The following is a 19,754-nucleotide window of genomic DNA, read 5'->3' as shown; positions in this document are numbered from 1 at the left end:
AGCAGGGAAAGGATAGCAACAGTTTTAGTCATTGGACAAGTAATGATATGATGATGTTCTAAGCACGTATCCAAGGGTATAAAAAATCACCATTTTGCTGATAACGGCAGAATGCATTCTCCGACTAACATGGTTAGTTGCAAGTGTTACAATCCGGTAATAAAGAACAAAGAACCCTGATTTCGACTCAGTCTGGTGTTTGTCTCACTCATTCATGAACAAAGCAGACCTAACAACATTGAATGCCGACTTTGTCAATAACATCCCGGTCTCACAGGTTGAGAAAAATGTTGATAGTGCCATCTTTATGAGTGGACACATCTGTATTTGCATTGTGAGATCATTTACTAAAATTTATAATTACATACCAGAATTCTGAGAAGGTTTCTTGTATTCTCCAAGGCTGATCTGCTGTGTTAAGGTTTTGTAATTCTGACTATCAAATGGCATTGTTCCATACACCAGCGTATACAACAGAACTCCCAAGGCCCAGCAATCAACCTAAAACAGAGCAAAACATGTGATACTTAATCCCAATAATACAAAAATACATTGTCTTAATTTGCATGTGCGTTCCAAATTAGGAAATTGCTGACATACTTGTGTTAGCTAAACGAAAGTAATGTTCTTGTTATAAAATGAAATAAATGTGAAAGTTTAAACAATCAGTTTCCCTTATTTTTTGAAGCACATAGTTATTGAACAGGACATGATATGGAGTCATTGGTGCCTTCTCCACTTCTTCTGTGACTGGTGCCTTTTCTAAATGGTGGACAATCTCAGTGCAACCAGAATATTTAAATAAGTTCTGATCTTGGCAAATGCAGCTGGATCAGAGATGTAAACAATACATTTTCACAAGTTGAAATTCCCTGAAATGTGTGGATGTCTATTTTATTAATTGAGTTTGCAAACAACTGAATTCAGAATAGAACATCAGGTGGCACTGACCAAGCAATAGCAATTTTTTTTTTTTTACAAGTCTATAATATACGTGAGCTGAATAATTCTAAACTGAAATAGCGCAAGGTGCAAAATGTTGGCAATATTTCCACTATTTCTTGGACCACATTTTGTGATCAGTGCCATTACCTTGTATTCATTATTCACCTTGATGATGTGAATCAGGAACTTTAGGCTTTGAAGAAAAAATGCTAATTAGATACCTTTCATTTATATAGTCCATTCCTCTCACTTACCTCAGGTCCATGATATGGAAACCCATTCACTATTTCTGGTGAAGCGTAAAGGGGGCTTCCACAGTAGGTTTCCAATAGGCGATCCTTATGATATAAATTCGACAAGCCAAAGTCAGCGAGCTGAACATGTATACATAAAATAATGAAGAAATAAGATTATTGATGTCCTTTTTAAATTCAGATGTTCATTCACAAGAATTCACAGTGGTGGGATTATTTAATCTCCCATTGACTGGGCAACTGAAACATTCCATACTTGGTCAAATTTTTCAGAATCAGAATTTATTGTCATGAACAAGTCATGAAATTTGGAGTTTTGTCTACTTCATCAAATGGCACTTTAGCATCATAGGATAAACATTAATATTATCCCACAACATTACTATAAATAAAAAAATATATAAAAATAGTACTGCATGAAAAGTAAGGCAGTGTCTATGGTTTATTGATTATTCAGGAATCTGATGGCAGTGGGGAAGAAGCTGGCCTTGTGCCATTGAGTGCTTGTCTTTAGGCTCCTGTACCATTTTTCCAATAGTAGCAGAGTGAAGAGGGCATGGCCTAGGTGGTTGGGATCTTTTTTAAGGCACACCTCATGTAGATGGAGTGAAGTCTGGTACCTGTGATGTCGCAGGCCGAGTTAACAACCCTCTGTAGTGTATATTCTTGACCTGTGAGTTGGCAGTGATGCAACCAGCCAGAATGCTCTCCACGGTATGTCTGTAGAAGTTTTTGAGAGTTTTCAGTGACATAACAAATCTCCTCAGACACCTCACAAAGTATAGCCGCTGGCAAGCTTTCTTTGTGATTGCATCAACGTGGAGGTTCCAGGACAGATCCTCGGAGATGTTGATACCCAGGAATTTGAAGTTCTTGACCCTCTCCACTACTGAGCCCTCGATAAGGCTCAGCTTTTTGGGCTTTGTACCTCAAATTAAAGGTTTCCTGATCCCATTTCTTCTCTCAGGGGTAGTGAATCTCTGGAAATCAGTGGCTGACTATTAGATATATGCAAGATGGAGGTAGATAAATATATGAAAGCTTGAATGATTGAGGATTATGAGGAACTGGTACAGAAGAGAAGATGGGGCCAGCATAGATCACCCATTATCATATTGAATGACAGAGGAAACCGGGTGGACTTTTCCTGCTCCTACTTTTAACTTAAACACAGAAATGCTGGAGGAACTCAGCCAGTCTTGCAGTGTCCTTAGGAGGTAAGGATGTGCAGTACAACTCTGATTATCCAAAATTGTATTCTTCGAGATATCCAAATCAAATCAGAAATCCTCATTTATCCAAAATTCTTTTGGTGCAGAATTGACCTCACAGGTTGGAAAAAAAATTCATCTGACATGAAATTAGAATGACGATTCTCCTTGTTTCAGGTTACTCCCTCCCATCTCTCTCTCTCCATTTCTTCTTCGCCTTTCCTAATTGACTTCTTTTTCTCCAACTCTCCCTCTCAAACTGAGTGCCACTGTCTCCCAGCCATAAGCGGTCGGAAGAATCCCTTGTCCCGGTGTCATCAGGGAGTGCGGCCTCCCGGGCAGGACCGGGGACCTCGGGCTTCTGGGCAGAAGTGGGGCCCTCAGGCTCCCAGGCACGAGCAGGGAGCTTGGGCTCCCAGGCAGGTGGGCATCTCAGGCTCCTGGGCAGGAGCGGACACCTCGGGCTCCCGGGCAGGAGCAGGGCCTTGGTGGGGAGGTGTCAGTGATCGGCAGTGGCCAGCATTTTTATGGTGAGAATTAAACATTTTAATGCTTAAAAAGCCTTCCCTTCTTGTTTGTTGTTAAACATTGATACAAGTGATTTGCTATTGCTACTAGGGTGTTTTTAATAAAATGACCAGTTAACCAAAAAAAAACCATTTATGCGACATAGGCCCAGTCCCAACCATTTCAGGTAATCAGACTTGTCCTGTCTTACTGACTTTTTGGCCCTGAGCCCTTCCTCATAGTTAGAATACAAGTGTCTGAATTAAAATCTGGGGAGGGAGAGGAGTCCAGACCAACATACAATACGTGTTAATTGGATATGATAAGACGAATGGTGAGAATTGATTGTGGCTCCATGAAAGGAGTCACAGCGTAAATGGGAAGGGAGAGAGATGGTAAAGGAGACAGGGAGGAAGTTTTGTGGGATGGTTTAACAGTAACTGGAGAAGTTCTGTACACATGCAATTGTTTGAACCTGAAATACCATAAATTGGAAAAAAAAAATTTAAAAAACAGTGGTGTTTTGAAATTATTTACAGAAAATGTAATCCATGAATAACATTGTTTTTTTGAACCAGAGCTGAATTCAACAGCAAACATGGTGCAATTTGCCTCAATTACACATTTCATGAGGAATTAGCGGTCAAGACAGAATGGAGAGCAAAAAAAAATAAAGCTGTTAATACAGTGACTGCAAAAGGATTTCCATGTGAAGATTTTAACAGAGCACAATATAGAGGAGTATATCACTGATATACAGAGCACAATATAGAGGAGTATATCACTGATATACAGAGCACAATATAGTATATCACTGATATACAGAGCACAATATAGTATATCACTGATATACAGAGCACAATATAGTATATCACTGATCCTATCTACTGGAATTTGACGTTAGCTATGATTATGCAGACACAAGTAAAAACTGTCTGTGGCAGAATGATGGCTGCCAATATTGCATTCATTAACTGCAAAATCCTTACCTTTCTATATTTTATTTTACATGAGTGGGTCCCTTATTTATATATCACAGTGCAAATTATTTACTTACTGAGATAGTCGTTGCTTAACATCTAAGAAACATTCAAAATGTCATGAAATATTAGAGCCAATTAATAAAACAGACTTACTTATCTCTCGTATGTATGGACGGATATCCAAATGTGCTTAAGTGAGTAAGAATGTTGTGCAAGTGAAGTATGAGGAATTGTTAACGGTGAGGAGCACATTGTGAATTATAATAAGAAAGAATACTTCCTTCATTGGTATTCTTTAAATTCCACTTGCTTATTTTAGTCCAAGAGTACTTCCCAAATAAGGGATTGTAGCTATTTTTGAATTACTTTGTGCAGTGTGTAAGATAACCTTCTTTTGCCCATGATTCAAACAGCCAAATTCATTAAAGGAAGTTAGAGATTAGTCGCATTTAAATTGAATCATTTTCCAAATCCAGTTATACAGAGATATGCTAAACATTCAGAATCCTTCTATTTTAAATAAAATTATTTACTGTGCAAACTTTGCCATGTATTTATATTTTCCAATAATTGTTTTTTACTTTTGATCTTCCAAAAAACTATTTGTTAACTAAGATTAACACAGCAATGAAAGAAGCCAAGATGCAGGATCTTGACCTGAAACAATGAGCATCCCTCAGCCTCCAGAAATGTTGCCTCACCCCATTGAGATCCCTCCATACATACAGACATATAGTATGGTAACAGGCCCTTCAGCCCAAGAACCGGTACCGTCGAAGTAAACTCAATTAACCCCAGTAGATTTTGAAAGGGTGGGAGGAAACTGGAGTGCCCGGAGAAAGCCCACGCAGACATGGGGAGAACTTACAAACTCCTTCTAGGCAGTGTTGGATTCAGTTGTTGTGCTGTAACAGCGTTGCGCTAATCGCTATGCTAATCTTGCCCCCCAACTGCTTCCAGCAGTTTGTTTTGTGCGTCAGGTAACATCATCTACAGTCTTGTGTCTCAGAGTCAAAATTCACTTCATTCTTTATTGCTTAAGACATTTCAGAGTTAATGGGAAGCATGGTTGCCTAGTGGTTAGCTCAATACTATTACACTGCTAGCAACCTGGGTTCGAATCCACTGTTGCCCTGTAAGGAGTTTGTACGTTCTTTCCATGTTTGCACTGATTTCCTCTTGGTGCTCCAGTTTCTTCCCTGGTTCCAAAGTCAAATAGGGTTAGTAGGTTAATTGTTCACATGAGGGCATTTGGGCGGCGTGGGCTCATGGGCCATAAGGGCCTGTTATCATGCTACATCTCTAAATACAAACTGAATTCAATATTTGAAGATGTGCCACTGCTATGTATCCCACACTATTTTCAATTTAATTGGAGGTCAAAAATAGATTATGTACACAGAGTTAAATTGTACCCAAGATGGTCATTATCCTGACGACTATCCTTGTATGCACCTCACATAACTCGACAGTTAAAGTTCTATTCCTGTACAGTGAAGCACGAGTCTGGTCAGTTTGTGTAGAAGAAATGTTTTGACCAAGTATCAGGCAATAAACTGCATTGAAGGTCCTGCATGACCTATTGCAGGGGTGTCAAACTCAAATTCACGGAGGGCCAAAATTAAAAACTTGGACTAAGTCGAGGGCCGAACTAAATATTTATTGAAAATTTTCAACAACATCTGCATGTTTTCTCTTCTTTCAACATATGTAATGTTAAACTTTTTCTTATTAAAATTAATGTTTAATAATATTTTTGGATAAACTCTTTCCAGAAGCATTAACAAATGAAAAATAAAATATTCAATAAATAATATTTCTCTATAGAGGATTTGTCAAATCTTGTTAGTGTGCTGTCGAATAGTAAAATCTGAGGGCTATTGAGAATGTGGGAGAATAACATGATTCCTGAAACAATCAAATGGGTGACTGATTGTGGGCATGAACTCTAGCAGGGTTATTTGCCATGCCCTTTTTCAATTGGTACAGATATACTTCGATTTACACACTTTTCAAGTTTTATGCCTAATGAGCTTGTATCCAGGTGCAGGACCACTTTTAACCAGGAATATATTTATCACTCTGACATGAAACTATTGGAAGATTGTTTTATCCTGAGATTAGAGTTCATAATACTTACTCAGGCCTGTGTGCGGGAGGGCGGGGTTTGCGGGCAATCGGGTTGGACAACGACAGTGCGGGGGCATCGGCTCTCGCTGCAGGGCGGCATCTCGGGGGATCAGCGGCCCCGTCACCGTGAGTCGCGGGTCAGCCTGCGGCAGGGAGGGGGAGTGGGCAACGATCCTGGCGAGGTCAGGCCCGAGGCCTCCAGTTCCGGGCGCTGGGAAGCGGCCTTGGCTTCCCCCGACACCAGCCAGGTCGTGCTGCGGTGGGGGGGGGCGGGCGGGGGGACACGACAGTGCGGGGGCATCGGCTCTTGCTGCAGGGCGGCATCTCGGGGGATCAGCGGCCCCGTCACCATGAGTCGCGGGTCGGCCTGCGGCAGGGAGGGGGAGTGGGCAACGGTCCTGGTGAGGTCAGGCCCGAGGCCTCCAGTTCCAGGCGCTGGGAAGCGGCCTTGGCTTCCCCTGACACTGGCCAGGCCGCGCTGCGGTGGGGGGGCGGGCGGGGGGACACGACAGTGCGGGGGCATCGGCTCTCGCTGCAGGGCGGTATCTCGGGGGATCAGCGGCCCCGTCACCATGAGTCGCGGGTCGGCCTGCGGCAGGGAGGGGGAGTGGGTAACGGTCCTGGCGAGGTCAAGCCCGAGGCCTCCGGTTCCGGGCACTGGGAAGTGGCCTTGGCTTCCCCCGACACCAGCCAGGCCGTGCTGCGGTGGGGGGGCGGGCGGGGGGACACGACAGTGCGGGGGCATCGGCTCTTGCTGCAGGGCAGCATCTCGGGGGATCAGCGGCCCCGTCACCATGAGTCGCGGGTCGGCCTGCGGCAGGGAGGGGGAGTGGGCAACGGTCCTGGTGAGGTCAGGCCCGAGGCCTCCAGTTCCAGGCGCTGGGAAGCGGCCTTGGCTTCCCCTGACACTGGCCAGGCTGCGCTGCGGTGGGGGGGCGGGTGGGGGGACACGACAGTGCGGGGGCATCGGCTCTCGCTGCAGGGCGGCATCTCGGGGGATCAGCGGCCCCGTCACTGTGAGTCGCAGGTCGGCCTACGGCAGGGAGGGGGAGTGGGCAACGGTCCTGGCGAGGTCAAGCCCGAGGCCTCCGGTTCCGGGCGCTGGGAAGCGGCCTTGGCTTCCCCTGACACCGGCCAGGCCCCAAAACCAGAGTCCACGGTGAGACCCTGCAACGTAAACAGAGGAGGTGGGGGCGATTAGCGGGCTGATGCCAATGCATTTGTTGTATTACTGTGCATGCGCTATACTGGCGCGGCGGCCAGCGGGCCACCTCTAATACATTTTTGAAATGATCTTGCGGGCCAAATATAATTATATCGCGGGCCAGAGTTTGACATGTGTGACCTATTGGAAAAGAAGTTGTGGCTCTTGTCGGATAGTTCCCTGAGCATATTGCCAGAGTCACTTGGCAAAATACCTCATCACAAAAATATTTGAACAAGTCACAAGACATTGCTTGGCTGGTGGTAAGGTGGGTTCTCCCTATCAGCTCCGTCATCACATGCTGGCCTGTTGGTGGCTGTGAATACAAGTTTCATCCATCTGCTGGAAGCTGAGTTTGTCCAGCAGCTTGTAAAGGAATGCAGTGGTCTTCATCAAGGATCATCCCATACAACTGTAAAACAGATTTTGTGATCCACAGGATGCTCCCAAGGGCACAATCTGAGACACACATTAACTGCTGCCAGATGACAATTAACTCAATGAAAGAAGCAATTTAGTGTGCTTGTCTCCAGCGTAAGGAGCTTTCCATGACCAAATGTTGCAAACAGGCACATTCCAAGGTCCAACTACGTGATGAGATGCAGCTTCAACAAAGATTCTATGGAGAATTACCACTTTTTAAGACACACTGGACCCCCCATCGACCCCCATTACAGTAGGAATGGGCTGCTTGGGGATGTGAATTATTGAGAAGTAAAACTGTTATACAGTTAAAACCCTGGTACCTGGCACTTCTGGGGATTGATAAGTGTATTTGCTTGAGATAGTGTGTTGCCTGATTGGCAAACTAACTGCTAGGGGGAGTCCATTTTAAACTTTCATATTTTTCTAAAATTTAAATTAAATTCAGACACACAGCACAGTAAGAAGCCCTTTCGGCCCACTAGCCATTGCTACCCAATTAACCTACATCCTCTGGTAGGTTTTGAACAGTGGGAGGAAACCTGAGCCCCCAGGGAAACTCCATGCAGACATGAGGAGAATGTACCAACTCCTTGCAGAGGGTGTGGGATTCGAGCCTCTGTCTTGATCACTGGTGCAGTAGCAGCATTGCGCTAACTGTTACGCTAACCATGCAGCCCTACCAATTTATTTTACCTATATATTTTCCGCGATTCTTTTGCTGGTTGCTTGAGGTGCCAGTTGCTTGATTTCTGGATAATGGGGAATTTATTGTACTCCTATAACATAGATCATGCCTAAAAATGAGGTGCACTGACTTATACTGTGAAAAAATCTATGAATAAACTGCATCATAAGTTTTCAAATTTACTAACTATATTTTTGATAAAATATACATCCATCATGCTGGGCTTGGCTTTTACCAATCACCCTTAGCTAGATCTGGCCTAGTTTCCCTCAATACTATTAAGAGCTCCAACCTTACTCCCAGCATCTCACGGTTTATTCCCCCTCCCTCAAGGGTCTAATCTCTCACCTCCAACCTGATAGATTACCCCAACCACCTGCACTTCAGAAGCCTCCCTGCCCCATGACCTTCAACTTCTTAGTCCCCTTTTGTATTTGCTGATATAAAAACTTATCCACATACACAGTGCAAGGTCCAAAACATTGTGCATGAATTTGGCAGAGTTTTCCAAAGATGGCCACTTGAAACTAAATTATTAATTGCTGTATTAACATGTCTTTTCAGAAGCCAGACAATTTGTATGTCTTTGCAACTGTATTACAGGAAGAGATTATTTTTGTGGCATGAAAATATTGTTTTTTCATTTAAGACACGTTTAATTTTGTGTTGACCCTTCTGGCTCTCCTGGTTGCATTGCTTTCACCATGATTAGTGTTGAATCTCACGGGGAAAGGCAGCATAAAACTTAATCACACGCTAGCATTTTTAATTATTTGCTTGACAAGTTGTGATAATTCACTGATTTAGTTCAGTCCAGACAGTTAACATTTAATTTGCTAGGATCACTGATCAAAAGACTCAATTTAAATACTGAGCATTTCAAATTGCTTTGAACAAAACGAGATGAATCCATCTCTCTTTTGCTCTTTCCCAATATTAGCCATTGAGTTCTGCAACTTGACTTCAGGATTAGACAAGCTACAAAAATGAAGTGAAACTCGAAAGACTGCAGACACTATGATTGCAGTAAAAACACACAGAAATGTGAGAGGGGCTTGGACGGTCTCACTCACAGCATCCATTGGAGGTAAAGATATATTACTGACATTTCGGGCCTGAGTTCTTTCTCAAGGTACAAGAAAAAAAGCAGACAGGTGACTGAATTAAAGACTAGAGAGAAAGGGGAAAGAATGGGAGGGGAAGAAGTCTAGACCAACAGCCAAAAGGTGTTAATTGGATATGATAAGAGGAAAGGTGAGAATTTATTTTGGCTCTGTGAAAGGAGACAGTGGGAAAGGGGGAGAAGGAACTAGAAGGAAGGAGACAGGGAAGAAGAAGGGGAAGGGGGTTCTTAATGGAAACCAGAGAAGTCGATCCAGTTGGAGGTTGAAAGGAGAATGAATTTTCCCTCATTATGAGAGCTGTGCAATGTGATACAGGTTATCACTGAACTTTATACTGCACCAGAGAACATTGAATACAGAGGAGTCTCAATCCAATCTAATCCATGTACAATGTTGTCCTGATAGTTTGTCATCAACAAAACAGAAGCAGGAAAACAGTGGCAAAAAGAAAGTCCAACCTTCACATTAAAGTTCTCATCCAGGAGAATGTTCTCTAGCTTCAAGTCACGGTGCACAATTCCTTTCTGGGTGGAAACAGAAAAAAGCTTCAGGATGAATGAAATTCAGTGGTGAGTGGTGTGTGTGTGTGTGTGTGTGTGTGTGTGTGTGTGTGTGTGTGTGTGTGTGTGTGTGTGTGTGTGTGTGTGTGTGTGTGTGTGTGTGTGTGTGTGTGTGTGTGTGTGTGTGTGTGTGTGTGTGTGTTATTATGGTTATACTGTTATAGGAAATATTATTCAGTGATGTGGTTGTTTGATTTAAGGCTTTGGGAGTGAAGCAATAGGCCACTCAGGCCCCTTGAGATTCTCAGCCAAACAATATGAAAATATTTTACCTTTATCTTTCCCCCTTATCATGCTCTCTTCCCACACCCCTTAACGCCTTATTTGTTTAGACATTTGTCTATCTCCAACTTAGATACTTTTAGCAACTTGATCTTTGCGGTCTTCTGTGGGATTGAATCCCATTAGTTCCCCATCCTCAGTGATGACATGTCTCCTCATCTGAGCTGTAAGTGTCATATCTTGAATCTGCAACCTCTTCATTCTAGAACTACTGTACATTTGGATGAGATCTTCCCTTATTTGCCTAAACTCCAGTGAAGGCAGGTCTGGTCAATCCAACCTCTCATCCCACAGGTCCACACCACATTATGAATCACTTTGATAAACTTTCATTACACTTTTTCCATCGCAAGTAAATGATTTTTTAAAGATGCTGAAGACTTAAACTTTGCACAATACTCTAAGTGTGGTCTCAACAAGATCCTATATAATTGAAGAAAAAAAATCTTGCCACTGTCTACAGGACCATTTGCAAAGAAGGGCAACATATTGTTTGCCTTCTTAACTGCTCACTCCACCTGCAGCTGTGTGTTTGTTTCAGTGACAGGTGTACAAGTCCCTTTGCACACTAACCTTTCTCAGTCCATTACCAACCAACTACTATTCTACTTTTCTATTTGGCTTTCCAAAGTGAATAACTTCATCCCTTTTATGCTGAACCTGCTTGCCCACTTATTTAACCTATATCCTAAATCTCTTTATAGTATCAGTTTACTGCCATCAACCAATTTAGGAATATTACATAGGTTCCTTCATCAAAATCATTGTTAAATGTTGTGAGTATCTGAGGGCCCCAGCACGGATCTCTGCGATAAATCCCCCGTCACCATCCACCATTGAGCACAATACCCATTTATTCCCACTCTGTGTTTCTGCTCCAACAACCAGTTTTCAATCTACTTAAATACATTACATCCAATCCCAGGTGCAAGAATGTTCTACACTAATTTCTCCTGTAAGACTTTATGAAGACCTTCTGAAAATTGAAAAAAATATTATACATTCACTCTTCCACCCTTTTCTATTCGATCAGTTATATCCTCAAAAAACTTCATTTGGTTCGTCAAACATGATTTCTATTTCATGGCTTCATGTTGACATTGCTAATCCCATTGATATTTTTTAGTGCCCTGTTATCACTATTTTGTAATAGACTACCACTTCTCTTGCTACTGTTAAAATACTGTTAAAAGCTTGTGGTTCTGCTTTCTCTCTTCCTTATTTTTCGACTTGTGGAGTTCTACTTGCCAAGATTCAATAATCAAGAACCAGTTTAGAAGATGACAATATTCAAAGTTCAAAAAATTCAGATCTATTATCAGTGTAAGTACATGATATCACATACAACCCTGAGATTCTTTTTCCTGTGGGCAAGGCATAATTTCTATTTATTGGTAGTGCAAAAAAACGGTTCAAGAAAAGTGACATAAACAAAAGAGAGAAATGTAAACAAACAGAATATAAAATGTGCTAACTTTTGACCTGATTTACAATGAACATATCAGACCTATGCATGAGTGCAGAATTAGTATTTGTTGTGGTTTGTTGTGGTTTTAGTATTTGTTGTGGAGAGAGAAAGTGATTGCTAGTGATTAATCCTGCAAGCAATTTCAAAATTTATATTGCTACCTCCATTCACCCCAGGTCTCATAAAACATTTTTGGCAGTGATATTATTACTAAGCAAGTTTAGAAGGACAATATTCATTAAAATGTATTTTTGGTTACCTTATGACAGTAGCGAATTGCAGAAACAATTTGCCTGAAAGCTTTGCGCGCTTCACATTCGGATAGTTTGTGGTGCTCGTTTACAAAATCATACAGTTCACCATTACTGCAGTAGTCCATAACAATGATAATCTTATCATTATTTTCAAATACTGCAGGAAAGAACACATAAATAACAATTTAATCTGGATTATTTGATTTCATTCCATAAATTACTCATTACATGGAGTAGAACTATGTTCTAGTTCTTGAATGCGAGTTCTATGTTTATTTTGAAAGGTACCTGCAAGAAATATAGCAAAGGCTTCAGCTTACAACCAAATCATAAAAATTATTTCAACAAGAAAGTCACACCATATTCTAATCTGTAAGCCTTGATTTTTATCTTACTGCTTCTTACCTCTGATGTACAGAACTGGGGATTAGAAGGCAGAGGCAATTTAAATGCTATAAAAAATAAAACCTGAATGAAAAACAGGCCTTACAGTACAGAATCACGAATTTGGGTTCCTCCACGAGTCTAGGCCTATGACCATGTCCTTCTTTGAAATGGCCACCCTGACATGAGGGCCTCACTAACAGGCATCCAAGGGGATGCTTCTTGGCGTTTTGTTCATGTTGAAATGGAACATGCAGAAACAGGTTTCCAAAGTGCCTCTGAAGCTGGATTTTGTGTGACCTTCAGGAGGGCTCACTGAGCAGTTCTGGGCCCAGCACTGGGAATCTGACCCATCTAAGTTACCCGCTTACTTCTTGATCTTCTCTTACACCCTCTGCAGTACCAACCATGCCTCATGACTCAAGCATATTTCAAATATTCCAAATCTTTCAAAAATTCCTCAAAATTAAACATTTATTAAGGATTTTTTCAACATTTGTGAATGCACAAATAATTACCAACCTTTAATTAATTTTGATTTAATTTTAAAAAAAACTTGACATTTACATTACAGCTGTTTCGAAAGAATAGGCCTCTGTTCCTCCTCCAGATTTCACCTGGCACAGGTTTTTGGGTAGTATTAGTACTACAAATCAGTGCTCCACTGCTGTATGGAGCATCGTTGCCCCAAAACAATCAGAGGCCGATCAGCTCAAGACTGCCGTGTTTATACGTGGAGTTAATAGACTGTCACATCTATTGGCACTAATTCAGGGGAATGGCAACTCTTTTGCAGGGAACTACTAGAACTTCCCTGGAAATCCTGGTCCATTCCACAACCAAATGTCTGTTCTAAGGCTGGTAATTGCTTTGAGAAGTGGTGCAAATGAACAGCTCAACCCGCAACCTTGACTTTGCCCAGCATTTATTTCCAGGATATATTACAGGAGGTTTATCTGCTCGCACTCCTTTCCCATGATTTACTTTCTCTCAAGCCCGCAAACAAATAATGATGCTCGAAGTATAATTAACAAACCAATTGAATTGGAAGATAATAAAGCAGACCTTGAATTAGACAGGGCCCAATATTTAAATAGGTTTTCGTTCTGGAAATATAATCTTGATGATATTCACCTTCATAAATGTTAATGATGTTGGGGTGGTTAAGAGATGACATGATCTCTATCTCCCGTTGAATGTGAATCCGATCTAGTTCCTTTTGAACTTTGTCCTTCCGAACTGATTTAATTGCCACCTGTGAATTAGAATTTGAGATGAACATCAGAGCAAAAGAAAGAGGAGCAGGTGCTTGCCATTCAGCCCTTCCACCCTATCCCAATATTCACCAAGTTCATGGCTCCACTATCCCCATATCCCATGATTCACAATTCCGTATCCAGAATTCTACCAGATTCTGCTTTCAGTTAACCTGGCTGGAACCCAGATCAATCACTGATAGAAATTATTCTTGAATATCACCACAGATTAAATTCATACCAATGACATGAACATGGAAGAATGTTTTTTTTTAATTTTTGCATCTCAACAAAGCTTGTTCATGAAAAGGAAGGTAATTGGTTTAGAATTGCTGTGTCCACCTGTTAAGGGCAATTCAGTAGTTACATTGATTCAATAGATCAGTACTAAAAGCCGAAGATCAGCATTTAAAGTGCATGGATTGGCACTACATAAATGCCATGTCACTGTTTCTAATGTCCAGGTCTCAGAACTTTCAATGACAGACTCTATAAATATTAAATAACACTTATAGAACCCAGTCTTTCATGGCAATATGAAGTGAATTATTAAATACAGTCTCTTTTATTTTGCAAAATAATGTAATTTTTTTACAAATTTGATCAAAGAAACTTGTTCATTTTTTTTTAACACTGCCAATCCATATGGCATAAATAAGAAACCAATCTCATTGGTGTGTGGGTCCTAGATATTCCCACTTATTTTTGTTTTGCACTCTGTTACTAAGTGGTGCACCAATTTACTTTAAACAGCAGTCTATGACTGCACCTCTAGGATGCAGTTTACTTAGATATGTCACCTACTCCTTATCTACCTGAAGGCCAAATTCAGATCCGGTGCTGTCATGCTGAATCCTGATCAGCCAATCAAGATTCAATGAAGGACACTGAGAGAGTCAACGCCATCAGACATAATTTATGTTCTACAGCAAGATAACATTGTTTTCAGTTTGATTGCACATACTTTCTGATAACAGTTTTATCAGAGTTCATGCTATTAAAACACTCCAGTTTATTTTTATAGTTATCCACTATGTAAAGAGAAAAGCATGTTGCTTCAGAATTCCAGAAACATGTAGATTATTTCAAGAATGCCTCAGTCTAGGAATGTTTGCAAATTCCATTCCCAAATTTCATTTCATAATTTGAGGCCGATGGTGGTTGTGAACAATATGTATTCAACACTAATATTCAACAAAACTAAAATAGATCCTCACTAACTGCTAAAAACCAGCAAAAGCTAACTGTAAGTCTTAGAGTCTTGCTATTGACTTGAAGGTTGCTATAATTGCTCAATTTAGCAATCACTAGATTACAAACTTTAGGAATATTTTGCTCCACCTCAGATTCCCTCCATCAGATCCAGTGCCCATCCACCTTAGATTCTTCTGCAAAGCAATTTTTTTTTACATCGACTTCAACTGGAGCAAAAAAAAATGTTGGCAGTGATTTATCTAACGACTGTAAATAGTGGCTCAGCTTCTTGACATTTCTGACCTTATTTACTAAGCTTGCTTGACTTTCTAACCTTCACTTGCACTTCCTTATTACTTTTGCCTATCTTGTCACTGCTCTCCAAAGTCATTTCATTACCTTACTTCAGCTCTCCTTTCTTTATCCCAGCGATTCTGTTTTGTTGGTCTTTTTTTAAATTATTTTGGATTTTGTTTTTCTCTTGAAGTGATCCCCAGGGGATAAACCACATAACTGACAAACAAACTTGAAAATGAATGCTGGTGATTGTCAAGTAATTAAAGTTCTTTTATCTGCCACATTAATTATGCTTGCAGTTTTAATATCTTACAGGTACTTTGGGTAATCTTTCGGTTTTAAATAATGGTTTAATTGTATATATAATTCTTAATAACTTTAAGCGTTTTTTGACTTCAGGGTCAAAATAACAAATGGCAAAGTTCCAGGTAAGGCATTGTCATCTGTCAAGTTTTCAGAAGCGTTTAGTGGACAGGGCTTGTTCTGGCTGATGCATGTGTCTCAGTTATGTTCTGCCATACTGAAGATGCTACCTGTCTGCTTCAAGGTTATGTACCCAGCAAGATTACCCTTACATGGACAAAGAAATGTTGGCAAACATCAGGGGAGAGTGAAGGCAGCTGGCTTCTCTCAGTCAAATTTGGACCGATACAAGTTTCCTTCCGCATAGCTCACCCACGAAGAGATGTCAGGCAACCAATTGTTTCCTTGCTTTCTAAATGTGGTAATTGATGGCAAAGGCAGTATTTATTTCCTGCCTCATTTTCCGTAAGAGAAACAACCTGACAGCATAGGTACAGTGAAGGTTTTAGTAGAGCTAATATTGGTGAAGAAAAGTGTCTGTTTACTTAGGTGGTGACCCTCAGACTTGAAGGAGGAAGGACGGATGGTTTATAAATATGAATGTTTGCACTATGATACTAAATTTTGTGACTTGTTCATGACAATATATTCTGATTCTGAAAGCACAGAAATAATGTGGAGAAAGTTTAGGGACAACTTGTGCTGGGTTAGGATAGGTTTGTCCCACTGGGACAAGCAAAAATGGTAGGAAAAGAGAACCATGGCTGACAAAACAGGTGAAGCAATTAGTCAAGAGGAACTTGTATCGGTCCAAATTTGACTGAGAGAAGCCTGCTGCCTTCACTCTCCCCTGATGTTTGCCAACATTTCTTTGTCCATGTTAGATATAGGAAGCAGAAAACAGGAAGGGCTCATGAGAAGTATATGGTAGCCAGGAAGGAGCTTAAGAAAGGACATAGGAGAGTTTGAAGGGGACATGAGAAAGCCTTGGCATGTAGAATTAAGGAGAATCCTAAGTAATTCTATGTGTATGTGAAGAACAGAAGGATGAAAAGAATGAGGTGGGGCTGAAAAAGGATAAAGGAGGCAACATGTGGCTGGAGGTGGAGGAGGTTGGGGAGGTCCTAAATGAATACTTTGCATCAGTATTCACAAGAGAAAAGGACCTGGATCAGGGTGAGATCAGAACAGGCTTATGTGCTGGACAATATGGAGATTAAGAAAGAGGAAGTGTTGGATCTTCTTAAAAGTATCAAAATTGATGTCCCTGGGGCCGCATGTGATATACCCAGGTTGCTCTGGGAAGTGAGAGCTGGGGCAGTCGCCATGATCTATAAATCCACTTTGGCTCCAGGGGAGGTGCTGGTGGATGGAGAATGGAAAATGTAGTTCCCTGTTTAAATAAGGTAATAGGGAGAATCCTGGGAATTATAGACAGTTGAGTATTACATCATTGATGTGCAAACTAATGGAGAGGATTCTTCAGGATAGGATCTATGAACATGTGGAGAAGTACAGTCCTCTCAAGGATAGTCAACATGGCTTTGTGAAGGGAAGGCTGTGCCTCACAAGCCTAATTGAGTTTTTTGAGGAAGTAACAGAAGAGATTGATGAGTGGTAGATTGATGGTGGTAGATGTGGTCTACATGGATTTTAGCAAGGCATTTGACAAGGTCCCCCACGAGAGACTCATTTAGAAAGTCATGACTCCTGGGATAATATGGACAAAAATTTGGCTTGCAGGTAGAAAACAGAGAGTAGTAGAGGAAGGAAGGTATTCTTCATGGCGGTTGGTGACTAGTGGAGTGCCACAAGGATTTGTTCTTGGACTGCTGCTCTTTGTAATTTTTATAAATTACCTGAATGAAGAGGTGGATGAATGGGTGAGTAAGTTTGCAGATGACATGAACATTGGAGGAGTTGTGGATGGAGCTGAAGATTGTTGAAGGTTACAAGAGGATATAGATAAGATGCAGATTTGAGCAGAAAAGTAGAAGGTTGATAAGATAATTAAGAAGACCTGTGGGATGCTGGGATTCATTAATGGGGTATTGAGTTCAGGAATAGAGAGAAAATGTTGCAACTCTACAAATCTCTGGTATTGTGTTCAGTTCTGGTCACCTCATTATAGGAAGGATGTGGAAGCTATGGAGAGGCTACAGAGGAAATTTACCAGGATGTTGCCTGGATTGGAAAACAAGTCTTACAAGGCAAGATTAGCAGAGCTGGGACATTTCTTTTTGGAGCGTAGAAGGATGAGAGGAGACTTGATAAAGGTCTACAAGATTATAGAAGCATAGATAGGGTTGACAGCCAGCACCTGTTTCCCAGACCAAGAACAGCAAACACCAAAGGACATATGTACTAAGTGAAGGGAGGGAAGTTTAGGGGAGACATCAGGGGTATGTTTTTTTAAATAGAAAGTTGTGAGTGCCTGGAATGCTTTGCCAGGTATGTTGGTTGAGGCTGAAACTTGAGGGGCATTTAAAAGACTCTTCAGCAGGCACATGGATGAAAGAAAAATAGATGGTTACAGGGTAGAGCTGGGGGAGGGGTAGTGATGATGCTGAGCTAGGGGATAGTGGTGGCACTGAGCTGGAGAGATAGTGATCATGGTGGCACTGAGCAGAGTGCGTGGAGTTAGTGTTGGCGCTGAGCGGGGGTGAGGGGGTGGTGGCGGCCATGCTGAGCAGGGGGTAGTGACGCCAGTACCATTTGGCAGCCACCGGGACCAGCTCTTGTGAGAATACCTTGTCGCCATTTATTTGCTCGCTACGGCCACTGGTTTCTTCATTAAACTTTTCAGCAGACTGAATATTTGGAATGCCCCCTTTTCCCTAACTGTCCCCTTGGATCTTTCCACCGCCTACTTTGGGAATCACTAATCTAAAGAGACCACTTAAATATACCTTGTGCAACAGGTTCTGGGTTATTTCAAACATGTCATTTCTTCTCTTGTGATCTATATAATAATGTGGGGACCTGAAACTTGTCAGATTACTGACTAACCAAGTATATCCTAGGATGTTGACGTAAATGCAGGATGAAATTATAGGGTTTCTGGCAGAGATTTCTGTATCTTCTTAACCACAGTGAGTTACCAGATGACCAGAGGCTAGCTAATGTTATGAATTTATTTAAGAAGGGTTGCCAAGACATCACAAGGAACTACATACCAATGAGCCTAACATCCGTAGTGGTAAAGTTACTGGAGAGGATTCTGAGAGACAGCATCTATTTGCATTTAGAAAGGCAAGAACAAACTTTGGATAGTCTGCATGTTTTTGTGTGCAGGAAATTGTCTCACAAATTTGATTGAGATTTTGAAGAGGCAACCAAGTGGATTGGTGAGAGCAGAGTGCTAGATATTGTGTACATTGACTTTAGCAAGGTTTCTGACAAGGTTCTGTATGTAAGCCATCTGGAAGATCAGATCCTATTAGATTCTCTGGTGAGCTCTTCAATTGGATACAAATTGACTTGGTGGAAAGAGAAAGAGGTTGGTAGTGGAGGGTTGTTTTTCAGATGGGAGGCCTGTGACTAGAGGTGTGCTGCAGGGAATGGTGCTAAGTCCACAGGTAGACAAGGTAGTGAATAAGGCAATGAGTTCAAGAGTTGGGATGTCACATGATAATTGCACAAGATGTTGGTGAGACCACACAAGGAAAATTGTAGACATTTCTGGTTGTTGTACTATTGGGGGGTGTGTGATTAAGCTAGAGAGGGTACTGAAATGATTCACAAGGATGTTTAAGGGACTTCGAGACGAGTTAAAAGAAGAGATCTGGTAGACTGGGGCATTTTTCCCTGGAGCCAAGGTGGCTGAAGGGTGACCTTACAGAAATTTATAAAATCAAGAGGGGCATTGATAAGACACCTAGTCATTGCTTTTTTGCCCCAATGTAAGGGAGTCAAAAACTAATGAGTATAGCTTTAAGATGGGGGTGGAAAGCTTTAAAAGAGAGGCAAATCTTTCATACAGATGGTTGTGGGTATATGGAACAAGCTGCCAGAAGAGATGTTGAGGCAGGAATAATAACAACATTTAAAGTCCTTTCTGACAGAAAGGGTTTGGAATATATGGGTTAAATGAAGGTAAATGGAACTAGCTCAACAAGACACCTTGGTTGGCAAGGATGAGTTTGACTGGAGGGTGTGTTTCTGTATTGTGTAACTTGATGAGCTAATATTTACCAGGAATGGGTGCAGAAATTTGAAAGGAAATGTAAAGGGGAATGTTTCTGCAAAAGGGAGTATATTTTTTCATACATTCCCTGCCCATATGCT

At 41.4% G+C, this 19,754-nt stretch overlaps 2 protein-coding genes across 3 annotated transcripts in view; one reads left to right on the top strand and one right to left on the bottom strand.

Annotated features, from left to right (window-relative positions):
• The window catches only part of LOC138763284 (interactor of HORMAD1 protein 1), a 259,345-nt gene that overhangs the window by 96,538 nt on the left and 143,053 nt on the right, over window positions 1-19,754 (top strand). The window lies entirely within an intron of this gene.
• The window catches only part of LOC138763282 (NUAK family SNF1-like kinase 1), a 32,094-nt gene that overhangs the window by 3,481 nt on the left and 8,859 nt on the right, over window positions 1-19,754 (bottom strand). For both annotated transcript variants that reach the window (XM_069937156.1, XM_069937155.1), the window contains exons 2-6: window positions 13,552-13,672; window positions 12,039-12,190; window positions 9,928-9,993; window positions 1,200-1,319; window positions 369-501 (exon numbers count right to left, since the gene is read on the bottom strand). In XM_069937156.1, the coding sequence (XP_069793257.1) occupies window positions 369-501; window positions 1,200-1,319; window positions 9,928-9,993; window positions 12,039-12,190; window positions 13,552-13,594 (514 nt within the window). In that variant the 5' untranslated portion in view covers window positions 13,595-13,672. The remainder of the gene's footprint in view (window positions 1-368; window positions 502-1,199; window positions 1,320-9,927; window positions 9,994-12,038; window positions 12,191-13,551; window positions 13,673-19,754) is intronic.

Source organism: Narcine bancroftii, chromosome 5 (genome assembly GCF_036971445.1).
Source record: "Narcine bancroftii isolate sNarBan1 chromosome 5, sNarBan1.hap1, whole genome shotgun sequence".
Lineage (NCBI taxonomy): Eukaryota > Metazoa > Chordata > Chondrichthyes > Torpediniformes > Narcinidae > Narcine > Narcine bancroftii.
This window is presented reverse-complemented; position numbering and strand designations above follow the sequence as displayed.